Source organism: Pipistrellus kuhlii, unplaced genomic scaffold (assembly GCF_014108245.1).
Source record: "Pipistrellus kuhlii isolate mPipKuh1 unplaced genomic scaffold, mPipKuh1.p scaffold_m20_p_11, whole genome shotgun sequence".
In the NCBI taxonomy this organism is placed as follows: Eukaryota; Metazoa; Chordata; class Mammalia; order Chiroptera; family Vespertilionidae; genus Pipistrellus; species Pipistrellus kuhlii.
Genome location: NW_023425416.1, coordinates 44088631 through 44112322, shown reverse-complemented (window position 1 = coordinate 44112322; position 23692 = coordinate 44088631). Strand labels below are relative to the sequence as shown.

The following is a 23692-nucleotide window of genomic DNA, read 5'->3' as shown; positions in this document are numbered from 1 at the left end:
CAGCCACTGAGCCATGCTGGCCAGAATAAAGATATATTTACCAAAGTACCTGAGGAACTTACTCATTGCTTTTTATTTTTTTTAATTTTTTTTTGTGCATTGCTGTTCTGAGTAAGATTGCTTAAAAAATATAAACTAGAATGTTTAACAAATGAATGGTAGGAAACTACAAATCAATTTTTTTGGATTTCAAATGTAGTGGTACTCACATTATCTTCTTTTCTTTTTTTAAAAAACATCCTCATCCAAGGTATGTTTTATTGATTTGAGAAAGAGAGAGGAAAGGGGAAAGAGAGAAAGAAACATCGAAAGGTTGCCTCCTGTATTTGCCCTATTGGGGATAGAACCTGCAAGCTCCAGGTATGGGCCCTGACTGAGAGTTGAGCTCAAACCTTGTGGTGTATGGACGACACTCCTACCAACTGAGCCACCTTGCCAGGACATCTTATTTCCTTAAAGATTCTACATGAAATATGGCTTTCTGATCTTACAAATTTTATATATTTTTCTTTGGTTTATATTTAATACCACAATTGTATGTATACTGTGCGTTCCATGCTGTGCACGGACCAGCTTTCTAGTTTGGTTCAGTGTTTTTAATAGGGAACACTCTTGAGGAAGAAGTTTTTCGGGAGTGTGTCCATGAGCAGGTCCAGGGGAATTCCCCTTATTTTGAGGCTGCCATTCTTTTCTGAAAGCTTGGTTTAGTGATGTGCTCTTGCCTGTCCATGCCTTGTTTTTGCCTTGTTCATAGGATGGGAAATGATGGTAACAGTCACAATGATACATACAAAGTAAAACATCTTTTGACTCCAGAATGCTTAATTCCTGTATTTAAAGCCTTCCTTACTGATTATGAACTCTCTATTTGAAAGAGAACATGCAACTTTACATATAACTTAACAATAACTTATACTAGGAAAGAGTTTGGGGGGGGGGGCTATTCTTTAATTCACATTTAATGGCCCTTATGTTTAATAATTTTGGAGTTTTAATAACTTGCAAATGTTAATTTTTCCCCCTTTTTATAATTCTGATTTTGGAAATGCAACTTTCATCTTTTTCTGAAATCCAGTATGATCCTCTCAAGGACAGATCGTCCAGACTCTCATCATTAGTATGTAGTGCATGCCTCTTTGTTAAATGTAGTTTTACTTTATAAACCCCTACTGATGCTAATAATGGATTGTGACTAACTTTCACAGGTTTGTTATGATGTTTGGGGGGAAACATATGACTCACAAAGCAAAACTGTTGTTTTGCAATTTTGGCATACTTAACATTTGAATAATATTTTTCTTTTATAATTTCAGGATTAGATAAAAATTATTTTCTTCCCTCTTCAATATTATGATTGGTAGTAATATATTTTCTTAAAATGATGGCATGTGCTCATTATTCAGCTGGCATGTGCTCATTATTCTATTAGACATGTTTCTAGCAGGATCTTGGTAGCTGCTGAGCTGTGGCAGCACAGGCTTCACTGTGCTTAACGCTAGGTGTCTCAGCTAGCAGATAGAAAAAGTCCAGCAGTGACAGGTGACTCCTGAAACATCAGTATTCACTAATTTTTTTCTTGACTTTTTTTTTTTTTTTTTTTAATGGCATGTCATTTTAGCTAAGTATAGCATGTTTTTATTTGGTTAATATTATGTCATTATATTGTCTGAATTTTTAAATGTATAAGACAGCTTTTAAAATGTCCAAGGAATTGTATGAAAGGAAAGGTACACATATTCAAAAAAGAGAAATGAATGTATAATTACATTACCTAGCTGTGCATGGCAGTAGGTTTGCCTAGAGCAAACTGTTGGTAGGTAGGACACCTTAGCTGCACTTCCTCATTTCCGGCGAGCAGTACATACCTAGCTTGGATTTCTTGTCTACACTTGACCTGTTTAGTACTGTTGCCGTCCTGTATCCCACATACATCCTTGGCTCTGTACTCCTAGGGGAAGTTCTGTATCAAGACAGTGCTATCTTCAAAAGACTCAAAGAAGGTTGTTATCTAATAATGCTGCTACTCGGGACAGCCATACCATCTGGCTCTGTACACTTGGGCAGTACATGCTGTGGGACCACTCACTAGGGTTAAGAGTACTATCTGGGGCAATGCATTATCATGCCCTTTGTTATCTCTGTCTTGTTTTTGTTGGTCCAAAGAACGATTCTTGTCACCTAAACCTTCATAAAGAAGATAGAAGGACTCAAATGAGGTGTGGAATGAAGGTCTTCATAAACATCCTGCCTGGCTCGGAGTCTTAATTAAGTTTTTGTTTTTGCTTTTTTGGCTAGGCACTGAGCTGGATGGCATGGGGTATGGGAGGGGAAATGCTGATGTGTAGAGGTGGTATACCTTAGCCAGTCCAGTGCAGTGGATCACTTACTAACTGATGGAATTGCATGTAGATTACTCTGTATCTCATGTGGACCTTTCTGTCAGTAACTTCATTAAACTATTTCTCAAAATTCACTGTGTGATCATTAATCTTCAAATATTTAACTTAAAAAATATACTTCCAGAATCATTCTTACAGTCCCTCTTATGGAATGAAGAAGAGATCTTCTGGTTCCCATAAAGACCCACTGGTTAGTTCTGTTTTGTCTCCTGTCGCAGCATGCTGTACTGCTGTAAGATTCACTCTTACTTTTAGGGAACTTAAGAATTATGACTGCTTTGGTGTGCTCCTAAGGCATCATTGAAATTTGATAGTCTACTGAAGCATGGTTTATCAGAACCTTATTTAAAAATAAATTTGCTATAATTTATAAGGATTAATATTAAGTTAATATATGTTAACCTCAGGGACTAGAGTTAGGAAGGTGTTCATCACAAGAAGCTCATTGACAGCATATTTTCATTTATGATCTGTCCTCTGGAATATACCTCAAGAATAGGTTAGTGAGATTCTTATCCTTATTTTAGAAATTTAAATTGATTTAGTTGTGGTAGTATAGGCAGTATCAAACTCACAAATGGGTTTCATTCTGAAAGTCTGTTAGTAGGTCAGATTTTGGGAAGTTGGAATGAATTTTCTGGTAGAAACATTAAGGCATGTGATGGCAGAGTTCCCATGCTGTCTTGCAGAAAATTCTTTTAACTTACAATATAATTAAATTGCGTAACTAATAGTGCTCTCCAATCCAGCCACATTGCTTAGCAACATTTCTTGGGGGGAGGGGGGTGTGAGGGAGGAAAGGGTTATTCAGAATGCCCATTTGGGGGGCTAGGTACACCTCTTTCCTGTTAGGCCGCACAGTACTTCGGGAGGAAGTGTAGTTCCAAGCTCCCTGCTCTGACCATTGCTAGTGTGGAGAGAGGGTCAGGAGACCTTGGCTGGTAGAAAGGAGGGAAGGAAGAATTTAATGGAGAGAACTTAAGTGAGAAATCCTGGAGGGTGGGAGCTCTGAGGAGAGGTGAGTCATGGGGCCTCCTTGAAGGTGTGTGTGGTACAGGAACGTAGGATCAGGAGTGGCAGGGATGGGGAAGGCGTCAGGGATTGCCTAAATTTCCTTAACCTTGGACAAAAAAGATGGCTGGAGAAGTTAGAAAGAGAATTTTCTCTCTTTCAAGTCACCACAATACATAAAATTACTGTTTTGTATAGTGTATTGAAAATGAACACCGTAGACGGTTTAGACCAAACCATATTTAGTGTGCTCTCTCTTTCTCCCTGGTAATTTAATTTGATCAGTTTATTTTGACAAATAATAGGACTAGGAGAAGCTTGGAAAAAATTACTGTTTAATAATACCTGTGTCATTGCCAAGTGGACTTAAAAAATGGTAATTATTCAGTTGTCCTGGGTTTTTCAAGGGCATTCCTGGGTATGACATGGGAATATATCACTTATTATTTCCATTCAGTTTGCCTGTACGTTTATAATCTTGTTTTTACAGTAAAAACGATTAAGTACTTGGTTTGCAAACAATTAACCTTCACTCGTGGTTTTGGAGATATAGGGGTTGGCAATATTAGATTTTGCCTTTATATGTTGTTAAATTAACAACATTTAACTTAAGAAAAATGTGTTTAATTTGGTTTTTGCAGAGCGGCCTCTACTTTGACCAGAGAAACTATAGCAGTCTTAGACATAGCAAACCCAGCTCTGCCTACTACACTCGGGTTTGTCCATAGTTTTTTGTCTTCGTGTGTTTTATCCAACTTTAACACATTTGTAATCTTCTATTTTGCATTTTGACTAGTTAAAACTAACCTGTGAATGGTTGTGTATATACTAGTTTGTGGTAACTGAATTCATACAGCCATATAGTAAATTTAAACTGTGGAAATTATTGAATCACCATGCTTGCAAATGAGTACCATTTTCTCCTAATTTTTTCTAATGAAAAATATTTAACACAAAAAAGTTCACAGAATTATGTAGTAACCACTTAGTAACTACCATTTAGATTCTACAATTAACATTTTACTCTCTTTCCTTTACCATATAATTATCTCACTGTCCTATTCATCCATCCATTAATTTAGTTTTTTGGGGGGATGAATTTCAGAATAAGTTGTAGGCATCACTGCACATGGATGGATGCCCTTTTAGTAAAAGCTTACATGTGAAAATTTACACTATCAATGGGATAGGAAGAATGTGATTATTTGTTCAATGTTAGAATCTTTCTTTTGTTTTTCAGGGCATTTGGCACATCATACATTTAAAATACCTCAAATACATGGCACACAGTACATTTAAAATATTTCAATTGTCCAGGCCTGCACACACAACTTAGATACTCTTATTTTCCATGTCTATTTAGGCTTAGTATAAAAGAACTAAAAATTGTGTCTTCAAATGACATTAGGAAAAGAGAGATTTAATTCCTTTTTAAGAAATGCTGTGCCTTGATAATGTAGGAATTCATTGTGACTTTAAATGATTAAACTAAGGCACTATGTCCATGGCTTGTTTTGAAATAAAGATTTTTCTAATCTTTTCTAAACACTTGGAAAAGAGTGTTTATAGCGATAACTCAGAGCTCATTTTTCTGGTTCCCCAATAAAAAGGCTAAGGCCATTTGGATTGTGTCATGAGATTACTGAAAACATCCCAGGAGGTGCTGGTGGCTGTAATGTGCCAGTTCGCCACACGCCCTGTGCCATGGCCCTCATTTCCTGAGACTCTTCTTAGCGTGCTGTCCCATCTCCTAGCATTAATGTTCACACCAATGGGACTTAAACACATTCATAGAAAACGATTCCCAGTGTTTTTCTTTCTTATCCCTTACAATTCCTACTTAAAAAGATTACTAATGATTAACATTTTCTCACTTTATGCATTACTTAAGTACTTTAAGCACTCAGGAGTTGCTAATGAATTATGGAGTATGGCGTAAACAAAAGTTTTTGCTCTCACGATGGTGAGAGCAATTCATTCTCTCTCTGTTTCTGAATAAGGCTATGCACTTAAACCTTAATTATTTGTTTTTGTTCCTCAGCAGTCTTCTTCCCTGTACAGTGACCCTCTGGCGACGTCTAAGAGCACCAGGGTTAGTACTCTCTGAGGAGTGTGTTGTCTTCAGAGCTCCCAGCTGCTTTTCTTTGGGTTAAGTCATGTGCTTTTTTCATAGGCCTCCCCTATTGCAAACTCTGGGCTGCTGAAAAGTGCCAGTCTGGTTTGTATCTTCCTCTGCCAACCTGTGTGTTCCTGGTAGGGCCGCTGCCATAGTGCTGGCTCTGGCTTGACATCTTTCCTCCCAAATAGTGAAGGACACGTGGCTTTAACGTTACGTGGCCCGCAGAATGTGCTGCTCGTGCTTAAAATACAAAACTTGAGGGGAGTAAAAATAAGCATGTTCTCTTCACAATGGTAGATACCGCTAGTTTTAGTAGGTTCTTGCTTAGGATTGGTTTTCTGTTGAGAAGAGAGATTATGCACGAGCCCATTACATTTGCCTACTTTTGTGAGATGGCTGTCCATGCTTGGGATGTCATATTTCTCTTTGGGACAGCTATGGTCTTGGCCACATTAATACTAGGTCCTAATAAAACAGCTGACTAAAAAAGCAAAACAATAGCTCTTTGTAAAATGTGAGCTATGGGTTGGTTGTTTTCAAGCTGTTTGTTGTGTTATGGCCTGTTCTAGTGGGCTAGGAACCTGCGGCTTTATAACTTAATTTTATTGTGACGGGGCAAAATGCTTTGGACCTCACCTTTTCTGCTCTATTTCCTCTTTTGAAAGGATAAATTCATAAATGTTAGTTCTTCTAGTTTCATGTGGCCAGTTTGATTAAAGGAAATACTGTAACCAGTGTGCTTTTTAAATGAAGTGTGAGCTTGAAGTTTTAATGAGATTGGTGCAGGAATTTATGCATGTAAATGAATGTTATCACCTTCACAGTCTTCCCCTTGGGAGACTGTACACATTCTTCAAAACTTTTTTGGAACTGAGCACTGCAGAGAAGTTAGGACATTTTGAAAATAACGTTGATGCTTAGATACATGGTATTTCTTTCCTTCTTTAGGTGTCATTGTATGATGGTGGACTATATAACCCTTATGGTTCTCGAACTGTAAGTCTTAATGGGGGGAGGTGGTGAGGAGAGTGATGTGTGGGTGGGCACAGTTTACTTACAAAGAAAAGGTAATTTAATCCGAACTGTAATTATTCTATAAGCTGTGATCTATCAGCTGGCCAACTGTAGCTCTCACCCAAGCTGTGAGAAAGCGCCCATTGGAAATCATCTTAAAGTGTGAGGGATATAATAGAGAACCTCTTTTCTTGTTCATCAGTTCTTCAGGAAGAGGATGAGAGTAGTGCTTCTCAGGGCCCACCCCCTCTTTTTCCTCCTCCCTTGGGTTGGCAGATCTTGAGAGTGGGAGTGAGGTGGAATTCCAGATCAGGGAATAACCTTAATCCTGAGAGCCAGGAGCTAGTTAGGTTTAAGGCCACTAATATATTCCCAGCAGAACAAGGAGTTGATCATTATTATAAAACCTTTCTTCTTGGAAACTTTATAGCCATCTGAATACAGTTATTACTCATCAAGAACAAGTTCAGCCCGAAGCAGTCCTGTGGTGAGCACTTGGCCTCTTTGCATGCTTTGTAGAAACCTTTGGTTAATCTGTACGCACAGTTTAGAAGATTGAGGATGTGGTGGGTTTCACTCCGATGCATGGATTGTCGTTTTCGTTCGGCATACAAACTCAAGTACTAATTTGTCCTAATTAGTGGTTTCTGTATGAATGTGACTTGGCATGTAATTTCTTAAATGAGTCTGGAATCAGTGTCATTAGAATTTTTTCTAAAATTATATTTAATTGTCATTTGTGTGGAACTTCTTGTGTCTTTGGAAGTCATAGTTCAGCATCTAGTCGGCTGCCCTGTGTTTCTCTTTGCACCTCTGTTTCCTGCTTTGAGCCATTTCACTTGCTTGCCAGCACTTTAATCGCTGGGGTGGGAGAAGAAATAAAAGCTGTTGTTTCATAAAAGCCAAAACTGCAACAATTATAATCATCTAATTGTTCCTCAATATTAAAGGCTTTTTTCTTATTTTGTAAAAGTAATATTAGCTCAATTAAAGTCCTGGGTAAAAGTCTCCTCACCTTTCCCCTCTATTTCCATTCCTTAAACACAACCTGTATAGTTGTATGTCCTTTCAAAGATATCTTATGCATATGTAAGCATTCTTTATTTGAACAGTATGTACATGGACTCACATCTACTTGCTCCTCATTTGTTTTATTTATTTTAAGTATGTTTGTATTATATATATAGAATAATTTCATTCTTTTTTTAACATTTAAAATATTTTTTTTAAAGTAAACCACATTCCTTTTTCCACTGAATGCCTCTTAGAGTTAGTTTTATGTCAGGACATTCTTTTCTTTTTTAAAAAAATTTATTTCAGAATAGAAGGGAGAGGAGAGAAAGATAGAAACATCAGTGATGAGAGAGAATCATTGATTGGCTGCCTCCTACACACCCCCTACTGAGAATTGAACCTACAATCTGGACATGTGCCCTTGACCGGAATCAAATCTGGACTCTTCAGTCCACAGACCTACGCTCTATGCACTGAGCAAACCCGGCTGGGGCCAGCACATTCTTTTTATTTTTTTATTTTATTTATTTATTTATTTTTTTATTTTTGAAACTTCAAAAATGCTTTATTCAAAGTAATGTCCATCGCTAGCTATACATTTCCCCCATCTCTCAGGTAATTTGTGGATACCATCCTTAATGGTGATATATTATTCCATTAATACATGGGCAATACATTTAGAAATTATTTCTCCTAATGTTGGAAATTCAGGCTGTGAGATTTTTGCTACTACAGACACTTGTACAGGGAACATTCTTATATATTTTTGTGTACTTCTATTAGTAGATCTTCAAGGTAAATTGCTAATCATGAAATGGGGAGATCAAAGAGTATATACATTTCACCATATTGCCCACCAAAAAGACTGTACTAACTTATAGTTCCAATAGCAAATTATGACTTTAGGAGCTACCTTGTTTTTCTTGGCAGTGTCGAAATTGAAGAAATTATTAAAGCAGTTTTTTAATGGTCAACACATGTTACTTGGTTGAGTGGAATATTTAAGCTATCTGGGCTTTCTTATACTTTCTTGGCCCTGTCCTCCTGGCATTTCCAAGTGGCACTTCTCAAGAATTCTCCTAAACACACACAAAATTACTCAGAGGTGTTTAAGGAGATTAAAAAAAAAAAGCTTTTTCGCATAAGTAAGTGTACTTTTAATCCACCCTCTAATAAAATTCTACTTGTCAGTTCTTGGGCCTGGTAGCATTTTTAATGTCTCAAGTATGATGGCCTCTTGCAAACAAAGTTATTATAGTATGTTTTCATCAAGTTTAGAATCTTTTCCTTGTGTGCTGGCAAGATACCGTTTCATTTGCAAGTTGGGTTCAGAGTTACTATCTTAGTGATACCAGAATGGTTTCTTAGTGATGCCAGAATGGAGATAACCTACACATGCTGAGGATGAGCCTTTGTACTGCTGATGAGACAGGAAGAAAAGTGTAGGGTGACTATAGAAATGTCTCCACTAGTTGCTTAGGAATGAATAAAGAAAATAAGAACATCATTTCAGTGTAATACTGGTAGGAAATCTGTCTTTGACTTATATTAGTTCACTTGAAAATATTTTTTAAAGTTCTCAAATTAAAACATTAAATATATCTATTGATCCTATGGGATCCCAAAGAGCCTAAAGGTTTTAAAAGCATGAAAGCTGGATTTGGCTGGTTTACACATGCCTCCCCACTCCCTTTTTCTTTAACTTAAATAAAAGACAAAGTACTATTTTATTCTTTGCTCATATTAGAAGTGTTTTTTTTTATTTTTTAATGATCATTTATTATATCTTCAAACAGCTTTTTTTTTTAATGATGCACAGTAGGTGGTGCCAATTATAATGCTCATAGAGAGTGTGTGAATGCTTCCCAAATCTTACCTAATGTCCTTACAATCATGTAGGACCTGTAGTGAAATTGCATCTTTTTCATTATCTGCGTTTAATATCTATAGTTTATCGATGACACTGCAAGCATTGCGTCTTCTGGTTGTTCCAGTCACGGGCGAAGGGAGAATGCGGTGAGCGTGGTTTGCATGCAAATATACACAAATTTTAACATCGCACCATTGTGGATCATATATGACATCTGAGGGAAAAGTGAAATTTGTATCTGACAAAATGAGCATTTTCTTCTGATTTAACTTAAATGAATAAGTTGCCTTCAAAAATGTGTTTCTGAGTACATATTCTCTGGCTTCATAACCTTTCATTACTAACTTGCTTCTTCACACCTCTTCTGTGTTAGTCATTGTACATTTGAAAGATTTTTTTCTTTTTATTCTTTGTTGCTGTTTTATGCATATTTATGTGCACATTGCGCCAAAAACAAAAGTTTCTCAAGCAAAGTTAATGCTTCCACACTGTATAAAACTCATAACTATGGAATATAAAGCATGTGGCCATCAGTCTCTTTCTTTGTTGTGTATTTAACCATTGTTTATACATCTTTTAAAACCTGTGAACTTTTTAAGAGCTTCTGATGGCAAAATTTTTAAATTCTGGCCTTAGAATTCAATTAGAGTAATAATTGTAAAGACAACAAATAGCTGTGTTAAAATACAAATTATATAATTTCAGTTTACTCTTTTAATAAAGCTGGAAGTTTTATGGAACTGATGACATTTTTGCTTTATTTAAGAATTAATATGAAAAATACATTGGTGAGGATGATGTGTCATCTTAGAGCTAGAGAAAAAAAAGATCCCAATAAGTAAGAGGCTAGAATTCCTTAAAGAAAAATAGAAGGCCATTTAATGAGTTGTGTTTTGTGAAAGATTGTAAACTTGAAGTTTCATAAAGAAGGGAACACCAAGTGTTTGTGAGATTTGTTGTAAAAAAAAAACCCCACAAAACACAAAAAAAACAGCAGTCTAGCCCTAGCCAGTTTGGCTCAGTGGATAGAGTATTGGCCTTCAGACTGAAGGGTCCCGGGTTTGATTCTAATCAAGGGCATGTACCCAGGTTGCAGGTTCCTCCCCAGCCCAGGCCTGGTTGGATGCATCCAGGAGACAACCAATTGGTGTGTCTCTCTCACATCAATGTTGCTCTCTCTGTTTCAACCCCTCCCACACTCTAAAAATCAATGGAAAAATATCCTTGGGTGAGGGTTTAAAGAAAACAATAAACCCAGCTGTCTAATTAAAGGCGGTCATGGTCCATTAGCAAGCCAGTTTAAATGTCCACACTCAAAGCTGAAGGAGAAAGAAAAATCCAAGACATCTATCTGAAAGCACCTTAAAAAGTGATGGGGTAGAAAGGCAGGGACTTTTATTATTTTTTATAACAAAAAATTATTTTTAAAATTTTCAATTACAGTTGACTCAGTTGTACAACATAGTGATTAGACATTTATATACTTTATGAATTGATCACCCTAAAGGGTTTAGTACCCATCTGACACTATACATAGGTATTACAATATTATTAACAATATTCCCTATGCTGTACTTTACATCCCTATGATTATTTTTGTAATTGTGGGTTTTTAAAAAAATAATATGTTTTCATTTTTAGAGAGAGATGAAAAGACAAGGATAGAGAGATAGAAACATCTATGAGAAGCATCATCCATTGGCTGCCTCCTGCATGCCCCCTACTGGGGATCGAGCCTACAACCTGGGCAATGTGCCCTGATTTGTACTTCTTATAGAAAGAGAGGGACTTTAAAATAATGGTGCCTGGGCGTGAACCGTTTTTACAACTTATTAGTGTGTTAATGTAAATTTCTTCTCTTTTTTAAAAAAAATGTATTTTTATTTATTTCAGAGAAGAAGGGAGAGAGAGAGATATAGAAACATTAATGATAAGAGAGAAGCATTGATTGACTGCCTCTGCATGCCCCACACTAGGGATCGAGCCTGCAACCCAGGCATGTGCCCTGACTGGGAATCCAACATTTACTTCCTGGTTCATAGGTTGGCATTCAACCACTGAGGCACACCAGCTGGGGTAATGTCAATTTTTTTATTTTTACAGTGGATGTTAATATCTTCGTAGGTAAGCTTAATATGTGAATTAAATAAATTACTACATAGGAAATAACTATCAAAATTCTGAGACAGTAGGTACAAATAAAATATTAGGTATTTTTAAATCAAGTATTACTGTTACTATGAATAAAATTATTACTGCTTGGTCATATTAACCCTTGGCAAACCTTTATAGCTGTAAGCCTTCTTTGTCTCTGTGGATGGGCTTCCATATTCCCTTCTTGGAAGGGAAGAGGTGTTTTGTTTTGTTTTCCTCTGTAAGTCCATTTACCTTTCTTTGCATTATATATAATATATATTTATTGTGGGCCCAGCTGTTGGCGGCCTAGCAAGGGCCGAAGAGGACTCAGGGCACTGGGAGTTTTTAAGCAAGGTGATCAAAGCTGAGGCAAGAGATAGCTGATGAATGAGGGGGAAAATGTCATTTATTAATTCAACAAATGTTTATGAAGTATCTGTTATATGCAAGGCACTGTGTTAAGTGCTGGGACTAAGGATAAGCCAGCCCAGATTTCTGACTTCATGGAGCTTATATTCCAGTAAAGAAATAGAAAATAAACTAGTAAAGAAAGGAACAAAGGAAGCAACCCTGGGAGTGTGGAGAGAACAAGCAGGTGATAAGACAGGCAACCCTGAGGGTGTGGCGTGTGTGTCTGTCCCTCTGGGTAGAGAAGGGTTCTCTGGGGAGTGACCTTTGAGCTGAGACGTGAAATGTGAGGCACCAGCTGCGTGAAGAGCTGGGAGAAGAGCTTTCGAGGTCAGTGCCAGAGTCTAAGGGGGGAAATAATGGAGTGTTTAGGAACCTAAGGAGCCAGTGGACTTCGTTATTGTGTTCTACAGTTTCAGGTCTTTAGAGGGAACTGTGGCAATCGGATAATGCAAAGATAATTTTGTGTTCAAGCATGTATGTGCTTAAAGGAGTTGATAGTTATAATGGATAATAAATTTGTGAAATGTAGTAGAGGCTTTAGGTAGATATTATACTAGAATCATCCTGATGATACATGTCTTAACATGGGACTGTGTGCTGGCCCTCAGGCAGCAAATGATCTGTCTAGAACTCCAGTTGGGATGAAGAAAGCTTATTTGAGGGAGCTGGGTTTATTTAGGAAGCCCTTTACATTTCTTCTTTACTTTTTAGAGTAGGCTAATTGCAGTAGTTTTCCTCATTTCATTTCATGATACTTTATCCCCCTATATGCCAATGTTCTTACTCTCTTCTCTTTTTTCTTAACCTCTAAAGCATCTCATTTTTTCCTGACTGAAAGGTTTCTGCTGCTGACTATTTCAGCCGCTCCAATCGCAGGGGGAGCTTTGTCTCTGAGGTGGATGATGCCAGTGTCCTGGATTTGAGCAGCGTGAGTGGACTGCATGGGGTGCATATGTTGTCTCAGGCATGTAACTAAAGTCTAACATGTTAGCTGTTTTAAAACTAGGAACTCAACTTACTGCCCAAGAGATGTTTATTTCAACACACTAGCATGAAATACAGTTACTTGTTTTGTTTTGGAATGTATATATGGATAAGTTCTGATTTTTAAAAAACTTTTCTGTTGAAAATTTCCCCCATAAAAAGAAAACCCAGCAGCAGCTGCAGCAATGCAGTATTTTTCCAATTGTGTTTCATCTTTTTCTCCCCTTGCCCTCCTTTCCCTCCTGAATTATATTAAAGCAAATCCCACTCATCATGTCTTTTCCCAATAAATAGTTCAGTATGTCTCTCTACTGAACTTTTGAGAATTTTTTCATATTCACCATACCATTATTTTATCTAATGAAATTTAAAACAATTCTTTAAAACCGTCTAATACCTAGCCCATATTTAAATATTTCTGATCTGTCTTAAAATTTTTCTTTCCTTTTTGTTTTTATGAATCTATAAAGTTCTGGGTAAACTTTGGAGGTTGAACAATAAAATGTACTACTTAGTAAAATGTCACTAACTTATGGTAACTGGGAAGAATGTGAATAGATCTTAAATGTTTGGAGTATAGCATTGCTGTGAAGAAATGCCTATCCATTGTTTTCACATTCATCATGGACTAAGTTTAGGGAAGACTGTCCAGTAGATGTGTTGGGGTATTTGTCTTAATGAAAGAACCGCACCCGCACCTCTGCCTGGTTTACCTAACAGCCTTTCTACCCCTGACACCTCCTCTTCGTGGCTGGCATTACTGCAGTGTTGTTTTGCCCTGGGACCAGCACACTCCTGATTGCTAAGCACTTTGAAGCAGATGAGAGGCCGTGTTTCTACACAGGAAAGTTAGACAGTTTTTTGTTGTTGTTTTTTTAAAATATATTTTATTGATTTTGTACAGAGAGGAAGGGAGAGAGATAGTTAGAAACATCGATGAGAGAGAGTCATCGATCAGCTGCCTCTTGCACACCCCCTACTGGGGATATGCCCGCAACCAAGGTACATGCCCTTGACCGGAATTGAACCCTGGACCTTTCAGTCCCCAAGCCGATGCTCTATCCATTGAGCCAAACCAGTTTCGGCTAGACAGTTTCTTAATGGAGAGATAATTATTTATGTTTAGCACGTCATGGATGTATTTAAATAGCTATTTCTGAATGACTTTAACCACAGAAAGTAATTTGGAGTGTGGTCTGTAAGTATTCTGCATTGGTGGCTCTCAGACATGGCTGTGTAACAGTCCCAGCTCATCCTGCGTCAAGTCAAGGAATCTCCGCACACAGAAGACGGAAATAATGCCTTTTTCTGATTGACCTGAAATAAAGCCTTTTTCTGATTCACTTAGTACCTTCCCTGTTTTTATCAAGATGTAAATAAATTTAATTTATTGTGCTTACGTTTTCTCTTAAAAACTTTTACTTCTACTAGCCTCTAATTTGTGATGTCTGAATTAGTGGTCATATAGTTATTACATGTATTTCTTGATAATTTATTTTATTGACTACACAGAAGTGAAAGGTTGACAATTTTTATTTTTATTTATTTTTTAAAATATATTTTACTAATTTTTTACAGAGAGGAAGAGAGAGGGATAGAGAGTTAGAAACATTGATGAGAGAGAAACATCTATCAGCTGCTTCTTGCACACCCCCTACTGGGGATGTGCCCGCAACAAGGTACATGCCCCTGACCGGAATCGAACCTGGGACCTTTCAGTCTGCAGGCTGATGCTCTATCCACTGAGCCAAACTGGTTCGGCGAGGTTAACAATTAAAAAAAAAAAAAAATTCCCATACACCTACTAATTAAATATAACTTTTCTTTCCCCAGGTAGTTATTTTTATTTATTTACAAGTTTTAAAATAAAAATTGTACATATTTAATTAAGGTTTATAATACGATGACCTGACATACACACACACAATATGCATAGCTTGTATGTATAGCAAATCATGCTGTACACCTTATCATATAAGTGAAAGAATCTCTAGAGCAGGTTGCATATCAGGTCAGCTCTTGTAAATTTTATAGCTTGTGAGTCAATGGTATATATGTGTGTATATATACTTTTTTTTTTCATTACTATAGCTACAATGCTCTGTTTTCATTCAAAAAGTTTCAGTGTATTGTGGTTTTTATATTTTTAAGTGGTTATCTAAGAACCTACACATATAATATCCTTAATTTTGCCTCTTGGCAAAGCCTAAAATATTTGCTGGTCATCTTTCTATTGTCATCTAAAACATTGTCTCTAATATTTCCTTTAAAGGGTATCCTATAGTTTAGGTTATTGTAGACAAATAAAAAGTGGACCTGATGGTATTTTCTGGCTTCTACACTGTGGATCAAATATATGTGTGTAGTCAGCTAGTTTATGACCGCTAGCTAGAAGACTCTTAAAAAGAGTGCCAGGCCCTGATTTTATACAGTATTATGTTGTTCCAGCCTCTTGTCTTTTCTTCTACATTGTGTTCTTTTCTGTCCTGTACATCAGGCTGGATTAAAGGAAAATAATGTAAATGTACTTATTTCAGTTTTACTGATTGTTAATAATTAAACCATTTCTGAATGGAATTCTTGGCCTGTTTTCTTTCAGGAGAGTATTAAATTAATTGTTCCCTTCACTCTTACACTTGGAGAATCTGATCTTTTTTTTCTTTTTTCCCCCAAACAGAATTTCTGAATAGCATTATCAAGTCAGTATATGTAAATTAGAAGTTAACAAAGATATATATAATGATTATATTAAACAAACTATAGTATATTTTAAATTATCTGTTAACTAACTAACCATAGGTTAAAGTAAAGTTTAAAGGTCCTCTTAATCTTTTTTTTAAAAAATATATTTTATTGATTTTTTACAGAGAGGAAGGGAGAGAGATAGAGAGTTAGAAACATCGATGAGAGAGAGTCATTGATCAGCTGCCTCTTGCACACCCCCTACTGGGGATGTGCCTGCAACCAAGGTACATGCCCTTGACCGGAATCGAACCTGGGACTCTTCAGTCCGCAGGCTGATGCTCTATCCACTGAGCCAAACCGGTTTCGGCAGGTCCTCTTAATCTTTGAAGAAGCAGAGTTTCAAAGATTTAACAACATATACAGTAGGTCCTTGGGTTACGTTGGAGATCTGTTCCTATGGTGCAATGTAAAGTGATTTTCGCCATAAATCAGAACCCACCTACATAAGCACCTACGTCACTCACATGGAGCAGTAATGAAGTGAAACGGTAAAAAAAAATTAAAAGAAAGATAATTCCTGACAGGGACTAATTGCAATATAAAGTTTGCTATCATGTACACTCTTTTTTTTGTACATTAATACTAATATGAAATATTACAAGCCTGTTAGCTGACTCTCTATTTACAACCACTAAGGAGAAAAATGACTTTTTCTTGATGGGAAAATTACCCATTTAATTATTTAAGAGCACAGTGGCACAATATTTACTTGAAATTTTTTGAGAATAATTGGCTATAGTTAGTATTAATGAACAAGTCCTCAACGCCTTACTCTAGGGCAAAATAAAAGCTTTGCTTAGTTTTTTTTTTAATCTACCTTTTTATTAGGCACTTGATTTTTTTTTCATTATTTTCATTAATTTTCACTATTGCAGTTTAATTTGCTTGTTTTACCGAATTGTGATCATATAGTACATACAGCCTTTGTTTTCTGATTTCTCACTAATCTATAGTCATTTTTCATATTAGTGCATATCTTTTTTCCATATTACTTATATACAATTTTTAAAATCAGCTCTAGTTGCCATGTTTTACATTAGATCTTCAGCGCTTATTCATCTCTTAGCTGAAGGTTTATGCCCTTTTTCAAATCCTTCCCTATTTTATACTTTAATATAGTAAACACAATTACATTTTATTCATTTAAAAAGCCTTTCAGGATCTGGCATACTCTTTGGGCAGTACAGCTATGCTATGTAGACCTCCTGGCTGTCAGCAATGGGCTTTAGAATACCAAGTCAGCTAGCATGCTGTTGAAATGAAGCTCAGCACATAATGCAGCACAAAGGCTGAGCAGTGAGAACTGAAGAGTCTCTGGCCAAGTCACTGCAGCTAAAATAACTGTACTGCGGCATGGCTGCTCTAGCATTTTTTGCTGGCTTTACAATCCCCGAGGTCTGGCACATCACCAGTTTATGTTGCGACAATTGGGATCTGTCAGAAGACAGTGAAAGCAGTAGAATCAACATTGCGATGGACTAGGTCAGTAATGCAACCTCTGAAATGTAAGTTTATTCCAAGTTGACTATTAAAGAATGGGAGGGTTGGGGTCATTTTTGTGGGAGGGGAGATATGAGACAGAATTTCAAATTGACCTAGAAAAATGTCTAAATGCTGTTTTTCTTCTTAATTCATTAGTAGAAGAGAGTTGGGAGAGTGTCTGAGGAAAATAAGGCAGTTTAGGTATAGTATTTCTTTCACGCTAAAGAATGACACATTAAATATTAGGCTATGTATTTTATTAGTATAGATGTAATGGAAGGTTATTCCTTTTTTATGGCAAAGATTGCCATTATAAAAACTACCGTCATTACCTGATTGTTATAAAACATTTCATATATAGTTTTAAAAAATCAGAGTTAACTGAAATCAATTCCTTTCTGGAGTATTACAGCAAGAAGTAGCAAAAAGAGTTCAAAGTCTAAGGCAGTACTAATATTATTGATATACTACTCATAATAAAAAGTATTTACTGAGCAGTTGAATGCAATAATATAATGAAAAAGAACAGAAAAACTTTAAAATATGAGGAAGTTAGAGTGAAGTGGTCTGAAAAGAGCCAGAAATAATGACGTTTTGTGTTTAAATAATTAACCAAGAAAAGTTCTTAAATCTTTTTTCTAGATTGAGCTGGGACGGTTGGTTCGGTAGCTGGAATCTGGGTATATTTATATTTACTTAAATCTATGTGAATTTTTTCGCATCAATTGTAACTGGGACAGTATATAGAAGTAAATAATACGAATGCTTAGGCTAAAATTCACAAAACTGAGATCTGCATTCAGTTCTGGCATTTTGTAGTTGTTCAACCTTTCACCCCTGAATTTCTCTTTCCTCAGCTATAAAGTCAAGGTTTTTGACTAAACCTTTAGGGTATCTCACCTCTTTTTTAAAAAATATTTTTTTTAATTGATTTCAGAGAGGAAGGGAGAGGGAGACATAGATCAATGATGAGAATCATTGATGGGTTGTCTCCTGCATGCCCCCTACTGGGGATCGAGCCTGCAACCTAAGTATGTGCCCTTGACCAGAATCAAACCCCGGACCCTTCAGTCCGCAGGCTGATGCTCTAACGACAGTGCCAAACCGGCTAGGGCAAGGTACCTCACTTCTTGAAACACTGTCTCTAAAACAGCCTGAAAACCTATCAGCATATTAGTGCATATGCAACTGTTAAAATAGAGGTCAGTTTACAAGTAAAGATGGGATAAAAGTCGTTTTTCATTCATCCAACAAATTTTGAGTTCTATATGCCGGGTGCTATTTTTGCTGTTGAACGGATTACAGAAAAGAACACAGACATAGAGCTTACGTCAAAGAGAGAGGCATAAATAAATTATTAAATATTGGCCAGGAAGCAATAAATGCTATGAAGGAAAATGAAGTACTTTCTCTAATCTTTGAAACTTGATAAGGGAAAAAAGGAGATATAGAATGTATTTGGGACATTATTGTTAGACTTTTTTAAAGACTTGGGAGATGGTTGCCCTTGGATTGAGAATTGGAGGTCAGGTTATGATGTAGTGGGGAAAAAAGGCTTATTTTGAATACTCTTTTGTTGTGCTCTTTGATTAAGAAAAATGTTTGTATGTATGACAAAAAACAAAACAAAAACACCACAAAACAAAATAGAACAAAAAGACAACTGAATCCTTAATGCTATGGGGAAATTCTTTTTGATGATATATTTAACATGCTTTAGTCCAATCTGAACTTTTTTGGCTAAATTTACTAGTCTTATCTATGTGTCTTGTGTCCTAATAGTGTTTAGATAATAAAGTTTTTAACTTTTGGTTGTATCAGACTTTTCCTGTGGAAGTGTACAAGTTTTTTTGTATTAACATTTGCAATACTAAAATTGAAGTTTATGTATAATTTTCATTAATGTGTTCAAATTCCATGAAAAGAAAATCTATTTAAAAGTTGTAAACTTTTGCTAAAGAAGAGCTTGCTTGCTTGCTTGCTTCATGTCTCCCTTAGGGTAAGAATTTAAGTTCTTGACCTTTTGTCTTATATATTTCAGCTTTTATTTCAGTTTTAGCATGTTTACTTTTAGGTTCCAAACATCAATTGAACTTGGAGAACTCAAATGAGGTCACTTCTTTTTCCCCCCTAAAAAAATCAACATGCCTGAGCATCTTTTCTGATTTTTATCTCTGTTCTTTTCTAGTTGGATGAGAAATCTGACAAACAGTATGCTGAAAATTACACAAGAGTGAGTATATAAAGTCCTAAGGGAATGAAACTCTCAAGGTCAATTACACTTACTTTCATTCTTGATTTTACTACAGTTGAGCTGATGGTTTTCCTCTTCCTCTCTTCATGTATTTCCTGTCCTTGACCCCCAAATTCCTCTGAGTTTGAATCATGTGAAGCACTGGGAAGAGTAAAGACACTGCATTTTATTTCCCTGAATGTCACCTCCTAAGCTTTTGGCTGTTGTTTTGATTTTCATTCCTCTAGAATTTGATCCCGAGAAGAAGACACTGCAGATGAAGTGTCTTAAGGAATGGTAGTGACACCCGCTAAGATCTTTTCCCCCTTTAAGATAAATTATTTCTTTGAAGTAAAATAGCTTCTTTTCTGGGAGTTGCTTTGTGTCAAAGTCTCTTTCTTCCAGAAGTATTTTCTGATAGTCTTCTTAAGGAAATTATTAGGATTACTTTTATGCTGTATCCAAACAAGATTTGCCAGTTCTGTCCAGTTGAAATATAGTGCAAGCCACCAATGTAAGCCACATGTATGTAAGTTTAAATTTTCTAGTAGCTACATTAAAACAGTAAAAGAAACAGGTAAAATTAATTTAAATAATATATTTTATTTAGCCCAAATATCCAAAATATTTTCAATGTAATCAACATGAAAATTTATTGAGATATTTTATATTGTTTTTTTCTGCGTTAAGCCTTTGAAATCTGGTATGTATTTTGCACTTAAAAAAATTCTCAATTTGGACTAATCACATTTCAGGTGCTCAGTAGCTACACAGGGCTTGTGGCTACTGTTTTGGACAACATAGATCTATGCCATTTTTTAATCCAACAGCATAATTGCCCATTTAAACTAATTGTGGGAAGCGCAGTCTAAATCATAATGATGCCTAATACTGTTGCTCTCAGCTGCAGATAGCATCTCTGACTCTAACAAAATATTAGAAAAAGAAAAGATTCTAAAGAAGCAGCTTCAGGAAATAAATAAGAGGACTGCTAATTCGCATACCAATTACAAAATTCTAAATCTAAAAATTAACCTGATGTGTTCACCCCAGTATGTTCACAGTGTAGCAAAGATAAACTTAGAAAACAAACCTTCTTAGTCATTGTGAGTTCTAGGTTCCATGGAGATGTTTTGAGTGACGGGAGTTATGCTCGTAGTGCTAAGCCCTTCTATGGGACCCCTCCCCAAAGCCAACCTGAACTGCCTGGGGTTGCACTTGGGTAACTTCTCGTCCACACTATTAGATCTCCTTCACCACTTGGTCTTTTTTAGTTTCTACAGCAAACATTTTTAAAAGAACAAGACTTAAGAGTGTCATATTTCTTTTCTCTAGCCTTCATCTCGAAACTCTGCCTCAGCAACAACCCCTCTGAGCGGAAACTCATCCAGACGAGGAAGCGGGGACACCAGCAGCTTAATAGACCCAGACACCTCATTAAGTGAACTGCGGGTAAACCACAATTTTTGGTGGCTTTTCAGAAACAATTTTTTGGCTTCTTTGCAGTATACGAGTATACTGAAACTATTTAATATTTAATGTGATGCAATAGAAAGAAAAGGAGTATGAGTTTTTTTTCCCAAGAAAATTATTAATACAGTTTAAGAATGTGACTTTTGTCTGAACTGAAGGAGAATGGTTAATTTTTCTGTTCTCTTTCAAGCCTCAGACTTTTCTTGTGCTTGCTCTGTACTTGTATTTCTTCGAGAGAATGACTTCCTTGAAAGAAATGAGATTTTTGTAACTGGCTCCCATCAAAACCTCTATAAATGTCTGTTGAATGAATCAATGAATAAAAGACAGACAGACCCACTGAGGAGAAACTGAATGGGGCAGAGGAAGTACAATACAGAAACTGTGTGTATTGGCCTGGGTAATTGCTCCTGCCTGTATTGCAGAATTGTATTTAAGGCACTGTGGCAGTTATTTCCCACCGAAATCAAGCATCCACACAGGGCCAGGACTAAGAGAAAGTATTTTCCATTTAAAATGCAACCTGCTTCACTTTTCTCCTAAGGATTATGGTAACATTTGGAGCAAATGCTTGATCTCCTTAGGATACTCTCATTTGACATTGTGTTGAAAGTTTTATGTTTAACTTCCCTCGCTTTACTTTCTTTCTCCCAAATTAATTGTGATCAGTAAGTTATTAAAAAAGTTATTAAAAAACTGTTCATATCCATTTATTACATTTTAAAAGGCTTCTGCACAAGCCAGTAAAATTTGCTGCTTAGAATTAATTTACTACATATTTTACTTGTTCTAGCTAAAGATTATGCTAAATATTTAAGTGATTTATAAAATTCTAAAATTTATGTTAAAATGTTATAATTTATGTAGTTTCTTTTTTCTATATACAGCCCACCCCCATTTGCTAATGCTGTTTCAACATGGGTTAATGCCAAGAAAATGTTTAACTCCTTAGATACATTCTCCAGCCCTGCTCCAGCCCCCCTGTCACCTGATCTGCTTGCCCTTTGTAGTGGTTGGGAGTGGCAGTTACATTTGTGTACTCTAATTTTTTTGGCTTTTATTCTGGAATATTCAACTGCAATTCACATTTTCATCTGAATTCTTTGAGACTTAAGATATGTTTGTGGATGGTTTTATGCAACGGTTCATTCCTATGTCCTGCAGGATATCTATGACCTTAAGGACCAGATACAGGATGTAGAAGGGAGATACATGCAGGGGCTTAAAGAACTAAAGGTATCAGGGCCCCCTCTGCAGCCGAAGCATGCTGTCTGTACGCAGAAGTGTTGGTAATGGTGGCTTCACGAGTTCTATTAACCCCCCTGCACATAGCTTCACTAACAGTGTTCGTCTTTTAAGCATGTGCTTAGCCTGCAATGCATAGGAAAGGCGAACTTCCAATCTCTGCTTATGTTTAAATGTTTAGTGTATGATTTTTGGACTATTTAGTAATATTATACCTTACAGTTTTTAAACCTTGTAAAATAGTGTCTTAACCATACAAAATTGAATTGGGCAAACACCTAAAAAGTATTCTAAGAATTTTTTTTTTTTTTTTAACTGAGAATTGACCTTAAAATTCTTCCAAAGTAAATAGTGAGAGAGTATTGCCTGTGTCTGTCACCGAATTCTGTTAAAGGCAGGGAGGAAGGATCTAAGAACACTGTTATAAATATTCTCTCTGAAGGAAGGACTCTGAAGCATGAGGCCTGTGCTTGCTTGCTTTCTTGTTTTTAACCTGTAGATCAAAAAGGATTACACAGATTCAGTGCCTTAAAGAATTTGAAGATCAATGTCAATGGGCCTTATCTTGTCCAAGCAAGAATGGCTGCCAGTTTTCAATATAAGTGTTCATGTGAGGCAGATACTTTGGTTGTAAATGGCACTTGGTTATCTTCCCTCTGTTTTATTACGAAGTTAAAGCCTAATATGAGGAGATTAAGTTTCTCTGAACATATGCATATCCCGGTTTAAAACAGAAAGCACAACAGGCCTTTAAAAAAGCATAAGCAAGGCATTCAGAAAGCTGACTCTGGATAATGGGCAAGGGTTTCATCTGCCTCCCTGCTGTGATTGGAAGTAGTCCGGCTACCAGCCAGAATCTCCCTGCAGGTGATTATTGTCCATAAGGAACTTAGAGGTGAGACTCCTGACCAGAAAGCGTGGGAAGTCCTATGGAGACTGCCCGCGAGGGAAGCCTGGGAGCTGCTGGTGTGGCAAAGGGAAGCTGTCAGTAAGCATGAGGAGAATTAGAGTTAGAACACTACTGTGCTCAGTTAGTCTTACTGTGGTAATTTTCAGGACTTAATCTGGCCCTGCCTTCAAGGTTTTAGACATGACTTTTGGAAATATCTTGGATCAAGGGGGGAAGTCAATACATAAAATAAATACATTCATGTTAAATCTCATGTGTAATATAATGTACCAGGAAAGTAAGCAAGCCACTCAGGCATTTTCACTTGTTTTTTTATTTTATTTGAAACATTTTTTCTTAGCTTTAGATCTACCATTTATTGCATTTTTTGAAGGCAACAAAAGAACAGATTAAATGTATCTCAGACTTTGGACAGATAAGATCACTTTTTTTAATTTATGGTCAGCGTGTAATTGAACTTAACTTCAGGTTATATTTATCCTTGAAATGACTTTTAAGTGGAAGAAAAATCATTAAAAATATCTGATTGAAGCACGGTGATGTGATATATCTGTATCTATTAAAAAGGATGTCATGACTTTGTTTTTTTAAGTATGTCTGTCTTTGGGTGCTTTCCCCCACTTTACCCCATCCAGAATTATCTGAG

The 23692-nt window shown here is 36.4% G+C and overlaps 1 protein-coding gene across 47 annotated transcripts in view; it reads left to right on the top strand.

The window, feature by feature from the left end:
• The window catches only part of LRRFIP2 (LRR binding FLII interacting protein 2), a 93500-nt gene that overhangs the window by 44358 nt on the left and 25450 nt on the right, over positions 1-23692 (top strand). For 11 of the 47 annotated variants that reach the window (XR_006741151.1, XM_036431807.2, XM_045579381.1 and 8 more), the window contains 12 exons: positions 1076-1117; positions 2524-2589; positions 4052-4126; positions 5452-5502; positions 5584-5628; positions 6478-6525; positions 6974-7030; positions 9508-9573; positions 12813-12902; positions 19374-19418; positions 20754-20870; positions 22056-22127. Coding sequence is in view for 46 of the 47 variants with exons in the window: in XM_036431807.2 (XP_036287700.1) it covers positions 1076-1117; positions 2524-2589; positions 4052-4126; positions 5452-5502; positions 5584-5628; positions 6478-6525; positions 6974-7030; positions 9508-9573; positions 12813-12902; positions 19374-19418; positions 20754-20870; positions 22056-22127 (774 nt within the window). In the remaining variant the exon portion in view is untranslated. The remainder of the gene's footprint in view (positions 1-1075; positions 1118-2523; positions 2590-4051; positions 4127-5451; positions 5503-5583; positions 5629-6477; positions 6526-6973; positions 7031-9507; positions 9574-12812; positions 12903-19373; positions 19419-20753; positions 20871-22055; positions 22128-23692) is intronic. The other 36 variants (XM_045579379.1, XM_045579387.1, XM_045579396.1 and 33 more) reach the window with 23 other exon arrangements.